This window comes from Strongylocentrotus purpuratus, unplaced genomic scaffold, assembly GCF_000002235.5.
Source record: "Strongylocentrotus purpuratus isolate Spur 01 unplaced genomic scaffold, Spur_5.0 spur5_scaffold_9, whole genome shotgun sequence".
Taxonomy (NCBI): domain Eukaryota; kingdom Metazoa; phylum Echinodermata; class Echinoidea; order Camarodonta; family Strongylocentrotidae; genus Strongylocentrotus; species Strongylocentrotus purpuratus.
In genome coordinates, this window is record NW_022145615.1 from 34,612,986 (window position 1) to 34,624,028 (window position 11,043).

Below are 11,043 nucleotides of genomic sequence, written 5' to 3' on the forward strand. Positions count from 1 at the left end.
GTGCAACTACCTATGCATTCACATATGCTCATTGAATCCTCTGAGCAATAATCGTCAAACAGTATTGTCATTCATTTGAATGAAAAGCGGGTTTATATCCTGATTAGTAAACAACTGATCTTATTACCTTAAATATATATATATATATATATATATATATATATATATATATATATATATATATATTTACATATACAGACAGCACATTGCATGCGAGAGCTACAATGGTGAACAGTATTTATTGTTTGAATGATTGTTTACACAATCGTAAAGCTTGCGAAAAATAAACATGAAATTCGTCTCATTGTATATCCCATGCACATCATAATCGGATTCCGAATGATTTTGCGATCGTGTTATAAATAATTATATGTATATATATATATATATATATATATATATATATATATATATATATATATATATATATATATATGAATAAACACGCGAATTCCTCAAACACTGTATGTCATGTTGGTAATTTGAAACAAGTTTCACAAGGTGCTTTTGACTATATTATGCAATTACATTTACATTACATGCAATTTGATCATGTTATAATTATTAAAAAATGTAATCAACTACCGTTGAATATAGTCAACAGTAAATGCGTAAATGATTATCATTATAAATGATATGATCGCAGGTAGGTACAAAACAGTATTTCTTCAAATGAATATAAATATGCTGTTAAATAGTGGAGCTGGAAACCTGCACATCTCGAAACAAATACTAATTACAATGTCAAATTGCCAATGACTTTTTTTTATTTTGCATTGCAAAATGTCAACGTATTTATCTATTTTTAAAAGTGCAGTATTCTATTCTATATATAAGCCATGTTATTTTGTAAGATGCAATTTCATGAATTATGATTGTTAAATTTAGTTATCTTGAAAATGACCCTGAGTCTACTGATCTCTTGATGCACTATAGTGTAATTCTGTGATTATGGAAATGAAATGTGACTCAATAGGTGAAAAGCCTTGATGAATAAATTGTGATAAATTGAGATATTCTGTTGACTGTTTGTGATGATTTTTTGTCGACTGCATGTAGGGTCGAATAAGATCATTCGAAGAAATATAAGGAATGAAAACCTTTTCTCGGAATTCGTAGAAACATTTCATCGTTGTGTTGATATAAATACATAAAACAGATTTTGTTTGGTATTTTATTATATAAAGCACGTTAACTTTCCCACTTTTTTTCAGTATGAAACTAAAAGATTTTCCTTTTACGAAACAACTTTGCGATTGCATTGTGAAAGAAACAGTGTGGAATCGATCAGAAAAAGTTGATCATGTCGCATTTATTATTGGTGTGTACTGCAAGGTTCAGGAATCATCAAAATGATACGAAATTAGGCCCAGTTTTGGTAAGTAACAAGCACACTACACATAAATATGTTTATGTGACTACACAAACATGTGGCATAAAATTGAGGCCCGATTTTAAAGTTGTTACTTGTCATATTTAGAATACGAAGGCATTTGAAGAGCCATGCTTTTTAGGGAACATTTTCTGATGTTCTTTCACACTTGCATAATAACAATGAAACGCTCACAAATTATATTCCACCTCTCCCCAAAACTCGATCTTTTCTTTAAAGTAGACCTGTAAACATTTCAAACCAGTCTTTTAAAATGTTGTAGTTCCTTTCATTACTCAGATCATGATATGAGAGAGAGAGAGAGAGAGAGAGACAGACAAACAGAGACAGAGACACAGTTAGAGAGGGAGAGAGAGAAAGAGATGAGAGAGAGTGAGAAAGAAAGAGAGGGAGAGAGAGAGATGAGAGAGAAAGAGAGAGAGAGAGAGAGAGAGAGAGAGAGAGAGAAAGAGAGAGGGAGAGAGAGAGAGAGAGAGAGAGACGCACATGTACACACACATAGCCAAATGGGGTGGAAGAGATGTTGATTTTTCTTATAATGCCTCCGTTTTGGTAGAACTACTGTTTGTACTTTCGTTTAACATCTGTGATTATGTAATGCATTTACATACATGTAATTCATATTGAAGAATGGCAACGGAAATAGACATACTAAAGCGATTTACTCTGATGAGAGTAAAACGGAAAGCTTAGATCTTTATTCGTTTGCTATTCTTCGACTTTGTATTACCGAACATCTCTTTATTCTAAATCGATTTAACTGACTTTTGCGTTACATAACTGTTTTCCAAAGAATGATAACCAGTTTCTTATTAGAATGTCCATTAGTCTACTCTATAATAGTCTGTCTATACCTACACTCTCATTAAATTATTTAGCCCCTTCCTCGTTTCTCTGCACGTTTCTCTTTCTCTCTCTTCCATTCATTACATTACATATTTCTTCTATTTTTCTTGATTTACCTTTTTTCACAATTCCTTATCTTTCTCTCTCTCTCTCTCTCTCTCTCTCTCCCTCTCTTTACGATCTGGTTGATCAGGCCGCCCGTCGATCAGATATTATCTTACACTAGGGTATTTTATGCGGGCCTTAATAATAATTGCATCGCATATGGTTATGGATGCGATATAGGCTAGGAATAGGATAAGGGTTGGGGTTAAGGTTAGGTATAGTGGGTTTGTTCGATGGTCAAAGGCAAGAATTAATTTGCCGTGGAACAATATCCACCGAGCACCGACTCCTCCCCCCCCCCCCGTAGCTACTCCAATGATGGTTATATTTACGAAAAGTCTAACCGATGAAGTTGAAAAGGAGGCAATGGCGGATTTGTGTTGCCATATTAGCAGCCGATATTCTGCTAATCGCTTTATATTCTCATGCGCTTTATATAACTGATACCCCCCCCCCCCCGTCAAACCGACAAGAACGACAGCAGACCCACAATAGACCCAACACTAGAAAAAAGCTAACAAATGAGTTGACTTGGAATCACTTTGGTGTTAATTTGGGAGTATTACACGCAATTCGAAAATAATAGTCCAGGCTAGACCTACGAAATGTCCGACCTTTTTTTTTTAACGAAACGATCGCTAAAATGGGACCGGCGTGGAGGCGGTTTGGAGGTGTGACCGGGGTAGTATAAAATGATTGTTTTCTAATCTGCCAGCGAGACATCAGTTCAATGAACTATTAGACGATACAGTTAATGACCTTAGCATAGTGATATAAGTCAAGATTATCGTGATAAGTATAGTTATCACGTTTCTTTGTTTGCTTGACTAGCAGACAATAATGACAGCCATGTCAAAAGATTTGTTAAGCAACAGAGAGAAAACGACAATGAGAAAGATAAGCGTTTGAGAGACCTGAAATCATAGGAGTGCAGGGGAAGTAAAAATGGGGAAAAAAGATAAACTAAAGAAGATTGGAGGAATATGATGGAAAGAAGAAAGAAGAACAACAAAAAATGGGAGGGGAGGGGGGAGGTTTGGCAAAAGAAGGTCTGAACAGGTGGAATCATAGAAATCAAAGGAACGAGGGAAAGGTGAAGGGATAACCCAAGGAAATGAACTAAATGTATGTTTCTCCTTCTTAATAATATTTCCAAGCATGGAATCTAGTAGACATTACATGCTTTTCATTAATAGAAATCGGATGACATTGCGTAAAGCCCTGCAATTTAAAAAAAATGCAAAGAAATACAAAGAAAACACTGAATATTTCGTTTGTTCATGTTATTGACCTCGATTCACTCACCTACTTATAACGAACACAGGACCAACAATATTTGTTTGCTCAAAAAGTTCGCCCGGCAAAACATGATTTAATTGGTCTGTAAAGGTCATGTGAAGTTTGGTGAGTTAGTTATCAAGATAAATACCATTACTATGACCCTTTTGCGAACTTTTTATAAGCTCTTGTTACTTATCATGAAAAAACCAAGCGAAGGACTAATAAAGGAATTGATTTGCTGGTGGCGTCGAACTTTGTGTATTTGAATTACATGTAATCCGACTATGCTCTATCTGGCGTTTATTGCTCCGAGCTAAATTTACTCGAGAGGATTTGATTGTTATGGTTAGGATTGGCTTTAATATTAGGTTTAGGCTTAGGGACAGAGTTAGGGTTAGGATTGGCTTTAATATTAGGTTTAGGCTTAGGGACAGAGTTAGGGTTAGGTATAGTGTTTGGTCCAGAGTTGAAATGAGGAATTCGGTTAGTGTATAATTGACAGAGGCGAATTTGTCGTAAAATTTCAAATGTTGTCAGAAGTACGATTTGGCAGGGAATATCAGCATTCCAATTTCTAAATTTGAAAATATAAGCAAATATGAAATGATTAATGTGGAATACCTATCTATACCATTTTCGAAATTTTTACTCGAAGGGAACCTGATAACTCTCCTTACCTCCTCCTCCTCCTCCTCCTTCTCCTTCTCCTTCTTCTTGTTCATGTTCTTCTACATGTGCTTCTTCTTCTTCTACTACTACTACTACTACTACTACTACTTCTTCTTCTTCCTATTCTTCTTCTTCTTCTTCTTCTTCTTCTTCTTCTTCTTCTTCTTCTTCTTCTTCTTCTACTTCTTTTTGATTGAATGAGCCCTTTCCAATAGCTTATTTCTTTAATTTTTTTGAAAGCGTTAACCCATGTCCCTTTTTATTTTATTTTCGTTGTAATTGTGAATTATGTAAGTGTAATGCATGTTTCTCAAGAAATTGAATATTGTTATGCTCATCACGTGCACGATTCGTTAAATAAACTAATAACATTTGTATACATATCCCCTTTTATTGTTATAATTATCAATATACGATCGTGACTGTTTTTATGAAGCAGAATGTGACACTTAATTACCTGCAAATAGTACCAAAATAGCTCACATTAATTGAACACATCATGGTAGCATGCTTCTTATATAGGTATACGTGCGTTATTTTACGCGACACCTTATTTGTTCTTTCTTAATTGTTTGTCATTCCTTTGAATATTAAGATATTCGAGATGATAAAATTACAGACGATAAAGTTCGTTGATTATCCAAACTTTTTTTTAACGAAAGAAAAATCTAAGTAAGCTATGCAAATCAAAAGCTTTTCATACCCTTTGTAATAATAGGGTCAATATACTCTCTTACCATGTGGCTTATCAAAATTGAAGTAGATTACTAATTAACCATAAAATATCGTACGATGTTATTTGATGAATGAATATTCATAGCGGCCGTTTTAATATTTGATCTCTCCATAGTTTAGCCCTCCCCCGAAAGAAAAATCCCCTATAGTAGACAGTTGCCCCGATAAAACCAGAAAACTACATTAGGTAAACCAGATGTATCGATATTTAAAAATCTAATAACGTTTCCTCCTCCTGGCACATAGCTTAATATGCGTGTCAATGTCAAGAAATGTCTTTCAAATTCGTGAAAAACAACATGAGGAACTTTTCCCGTTTACGTTGATCTTTTTTTCCTTCTACTTACGGGAAATTTCAAAGCATACCCACGTGTATGAATATATGTTTATTTTTCATAAAAAGGAATGTGTATAAAAACCCGACTTTTAACGGTCTTTATTTATTTTTTGTTTTAAATTTATTTATTTATTAACATATTTATCTATACATTTATTTGTTTATTGAATTCATTATTATTGGGGGGATCTTTTACATACCATAGTGCAAAAAAAAACAAAAACATTACAAGTAACACAGAACTTAAGCTTGACAAAAAAACAATATTTTATTATGATAATCGCTTAATTTCGAACTGCAATAATTGCATCAAAGAATTTCGGAAGTACAATGCTGATGGTGTATAACGTCTATGCCAAAAATATGAAATAAGTGGCCATTGATTATCTTCTTCAAGAATGCTCCTGGTTACTCCCCTTCTCAAGGAACATTGAGTCGTTTGATGATCTTCCTTCATTCGAATGGATTAATGTAGAATGACTGCTGAGAAGTTAGAAGCTTCCTGATGTTCCATGTAGCTTTTGGATGCATGGCTGGGCGTGGAGGGGTTAATCGAACGCGGTAAGAAGAATTCTGCGCAAAGAGCAAAATAAAGAAAAAGTAAAGATAAAGAAAAAAGAGGTGCATGCAGTTTCATTTTCACATGTTTACTTTTTTTAATGCCAACATTCATTATATCTTGAATATTTAAATAATATTTAATGTACATGGATATTTGCTCATTGACTGCTGAATTATCTTATTCCATATGCTCAATACAGGGACCATCCAGTTTTGGTAAGCAATGGGTTAAATGAATAATTGAAGTTTGTATAAGAATACAACTAAGTAATCTAGCCTTCGACTAAAAGCGTTATATTACGGTAACTCTGGAGGGTGGTGGTGGTGGTGGGGGGGGGGGGGGGTGGGAACAACTGACCTCATCCTTTTAAAACCCAATATGCATACCCTGTTGAAACATATACACAACTGAAAAATGTACCCCCTTCTAATTATGTTTCTGTACCTCTCCTTCAAATTTAGACCCTTTGATAGCCTTTCCCTTTTTTTTCTTTCTTTATCCTTTTCTTGTCAGGAATTCGTGGCATCGACCCTCGCCCTACAGAATTCTTGATCCGCCCTGATACTGCTATATGATAGCTAATGCCCGATCGTATTTATGTGATACCTACACCTTTGAAGAGTAAAACTATTCAGACATAAAGATATGAAATACAATATGCTGGCTGCTAAAAATGTGGTGTGGAAGGGGAAATGATATTTTGTCAACTGACAAAGATCAATCAACTGCTGTCAAAGTCATCTGCAGATAAAAATACAAAATTCTTCTAAATTACCGAGACCTTCGGAACTTTGATATCATAGCAAACTTCATTAACCCTTGCACTTAGGGCGGACAGGGGTCCAAAAAATGAGGGGCACTGTACGCATGGGGGGGGGGCGACGTTATTAACAACGGCATTTCATAAGGGGATGGTGTGGAAGATGGACTCTTCATTTTTTCTCAGGATACTTTCTCCTCTCCAATTTCCACTGTTTCCATGATTTATCTATAATTATGCTTTCTTTTGCTCGCCATTCAATCGGAGACACGTGCCCCGTGCCCCTGAAGCTATGCCACTACTTGTGACCTCTATCTGTTTCTTCACGAATGAAACTTTAGTCAATGAACTTGTATTTGATCATCATAGTTCTAGACGCACTTTGTAACACAGTTCGTCTCTGCAGCAAGTGTTAGATGCGAAGTTCTTGATGCAAATTTTAAATGATACAAGAGTTCGTCTTTTAATATTAAGGAAACTCAATTAAATGTAGATACAAATTTGATTGGACTAAGCAATCTTTGATAATAAATGTCATTGACCCCGGTCTCAAAAGTCAACATCAGCGAACTATTATTACATGTAACTTGAATTAAAGATATTTACTAGTGGTAATTGACTTTTTATCAAACAAAAATAATATTAATGAAAAACACCGACTAGTTAATTGAAATAAAAAGCATGCTATAGTTTACAGATTATCACCAATTGGGGGGCCCACCAACATTTTAATTATCAACAAGATGTAACGTAGCCACATGGGACACGTGCCCCAGGCCTGTAGAATTAAAACAGAAAGGGGGGGGGGGATATATTTGAAATAAAGATAAAGAAAGGGAGAGGGTGACAGGAAAATGGTACAACCGAGTACCACATTGTACCGATGGATTTGTTTCTCGCATCTAGTAAGCCTGAGCCCCCCATCCCCTTTCCCGATTAAAGTACCCCTTCGATGAGTGGAACAACGCTACGCCGCCTTTGAAGCAGCCTTCACAGAAAGGTTGCTACATGGTGTTACCAAAAGGATACTGTACAAGGGTATGGAGCAATATTCCGTAAAAGAAAGAATAACTCTGGCAAGGAAGTAATCAAGGGGGACGGGTAGAAAGAGAGAGAGAGAGAGAGAGAGAGAGAGGGGGAGAGAGAGAAAGAGAGAGAGAGAGAGAGAGAGAGAGAGAGAAACAAAACGCTGTTAGTATCGTACCACGGGAAATGTCATAGTTTGGTTTTAATAGGGAGCTTGTGCCGGTTAAATATATGACCCACCCCCCCCCCCCTCAAACACACACACTTACATGTAAATCCGACAATGACTCCCTCACCATATGGAAGGGGAAAAGGAACATAACAAATGGTTTAATTTTCTCACCTCAAGCAAGACGCACAGTCACACTATTGATGGTATTGAGGAAGAAGATGACGATGAGTGGGATGACGAGGATGTTGATGAGGATGGAATATAAAAGTCATCTTCATCCTCCTCTCTGCCACTGAACCTCCAGAGGATGAGTAATCTTGATATACTACTGAGAACCCCGGGGATATTGGGCAACTAAGATGAGAGCAATAGATTAATGGATGGAGTATGTGTTTCATAAAATGATTCTGAGTTACGACCCTATCTCTGAAGTCTACAGAATATGCTAACATCTGCAACATGATTAACAAGCAGCAATGGAGCAGGAGATATTAAAGGATTTTCTAACGGAAAACGACGCATCACTTGTAAAGGAATCAAATTTAATATTAATTTTGATCAAAGTATTAAGTATATATCATCTATTCGCGAAATTGACAACCTTGACCACTTCAAAGCTTCACTCAAAACTCACATCTTCCTTCAGACATTTAAATGCTAACTTTATTGGAGGAGCTCGCGCCTTTGAATGTTTTTTGAAACAGATAAATGGCGCCATACAAATGCTGTGAATCATCATCATCATCATCAAAATACAGAACAAATTTTTGACAATATGGGTAAGATGACATGATTTTTTTACGAAACAAACATGTGATTTAAGAGCCCATTGCACTGTATTTTTTTCTTCTGTGGTCAAAGAATCTTTACAAGGCAGTTGACTGAACATGATGAACGTTACTTTGGAATTGTGTCATTTTCTCTGTTTTTAGTACTCACAGATATAAACGTGTCGTGGCGGAGTATACCATATGAGAGCCATAGGGACGAAGCGATGAGGGTGGCAACGCTGAGAGAGGCCGAGATTGTCTTGGCTGATTTGGCTCGTATACAATGCACCTAAATATCACAAAGATCAAGGAAGATTCATAACAATGCTAGCTTGAGTGACTCATTTTTTTTTCATGATTCGTAAAATAGAAGTAAAAGTACAATATTTTTCAAACGATAAAATTACTTTCTTCAGTGAGTATATTGTCCCGGTGACTTAAATTAAAAATGCCCAAACTCGATGTTCCAGTTGGGGAAAGAATGATAAAGAAGGCATGTTCGTCTATTATTAAAAAATATGTTAGATTACCCCTTTTGGGTACAAATTCATAGAAATATGTTTATTATACTCTGCCTGAAATAACTAGAAGCCGTGTATCTGGATGAGAGGCGAATTCATTATAATTCTAACAAAGTAATAATTCAAAATTTTTAGTTTTGACAAGACTTTTGACTTGACTTTGCGTTGACTTACCATATCACAAACTGGAGCGACGTACATGAAAATGGTGACTATGCTGGCGACGAGACCGACTTGTTTGAGGGCCGAGGCGCGTGTTGGGACGAATTGAGACATGTAGATGTAGAGCGCCACTAGAAAGGCGACTCCTGCTATGGCTTGTTGAACAGGACGGAGCTGGAAAATAAGAAGAACATTTAATTACAATTTATCATCACAATATTTTGTTCTCGTAAAGTACATAGACACACGAAATCAATTCAAATACACATTTGCTAGTGATGTGGGAGTAGCCTATAGCTGCCATGATGACACTCCCAAGCTATAGTATAGGCAATGTGTAGGCCTACTTACAATTCACTACACCTGGGTAATGAATGGTATATGCAGATTAATGTCTTCACAAAATAATAAGTTTGATATTGGGGTTGGGATGTGAAATCGATCAAGATAGCCCTCTATTATAACATCGATTTCCATTCAGGCAGATTCAGTGAGTGTACATAGTGTAGAGCTCATGAAGCCCACCACCCCCCCCCCCCTCCCTCCTCCTTTGGGGGTAAAACTCCGGCATAATTATAGACTAACAATATGTCTTTTCCGGATTCATTCTGAAGTAAGCAGAACAATTATAAATAGTTTTCAAGAAGCATTATGGAAGATCTGTTTTCAAAATGCCCTTTAATAATTGATGAGGGCAGATTGCACGTATTATATTATAGGGTTTACGGATGCCAGCGACAGGATTAAACAGAAATTAATAATTTATAAACATAATTGTACCCACCTTGTTTTGGGTAAAATGTATGTAAATGCAGATATACGACAGCTGGACAGTGAGGCCTACCATATTCACGATAATAATAGCCGTGTCAGGATACAAGAACCCGTATGCTCCCCACATCACAATACTGAGGGAAAGGAAATGAAAGTATCAAAAGGAGCTCTGAATTATATATGATGCAAGAATAACTAAACGATGATGCAGGAAATAATGCACTTCTGCAAATATGTAGATCCTTTTCTTCGGTTGAATTCATGCAGTTCATTCTTTTAATGCATTCGTTATTTAACTTGGTATCTAAAAAATATAAATGTGTTCGTCTAACATTTAGTCGAATGCCTATTAAATGCCTTGTAAATGTCATCATTTTAAAGAAGGCAAGTGAGAGACGAGTGATATAGAGAAACGGACGGTCAGATAGCAAGAGGGAGACTAAAGAAAAAACGGGAAAGAGAGAGGGGTAGGGGGTAAATAGGGAAAATGAGAGGGGATTGTGGTGCGAGAGAGGTAGAGAGAAAAAATATGAGAGTCGGGAAGAGAGATAGACAGAGAAAGGGAGAGAGAAATAGAGTGAGAGGGAGAAAGAGAGAGAGAGAGAGAGAGAGAAGACAAAAGAGAGAGGCAGACAGACCGACAGAGAGAGGGAGAGAGATAATGGGAGGGAATGAAGTCGTATCAAATCGAAAGATAGAGAGAGAGAGAGAGAGAGAGAGACAGAGCCGACAGGACTTGCACTAGCAAATTACAGGTGGCGCTGTTAATGACATAATGCTTTCTACGATTGAGCTTTAATACAGTAATAGCCAAATTTCCACTCACTTGACGGCGGTTGTTATGAATGGTATGAAGGAGATGTTAGTTGTTGACCTGACCCGGAAAAGAAGTGTACAGGTTGACCTTGAGAGAAATATAGAGAATAGAGA

At 36.4% G+C, this 11,043-nt stretch overlaps 1 protein-coding gene across 1 annotated transcript; it reads right to left on the reverse strand.

Annotated features, from left to right (window-relative positions):
- Positions 1-5,609: 5,609 nt before the first annotated feature.
- Positions 5,610-11,043, reverse strand: LOC105446523 (sugar transporter SWEET1-like). The gene is made up of 6 exons (XM_030977183.1): positions 10,940-11,043; positions 10,124-10,247; positions 9,352-9,513; positions 8,826-8,945; positions 8,058-8,240; positions 5,610-5,939 (listed from the first exon to the last, which is right to left on the reverse strand). The coding sequence occupies exons 2-5, from the start codon at positions 10,238-10,240 to the stop codon at positions 8,076-8,078; spliced, it is 564 nt and encodes a 187-aa protein (XP_030833043.1). The 5' UTR covers positions 10,241-10,247; positions 10,940-11,043; the 3' UTR covers positions 5,610-5,939; positions 8,058-8,075.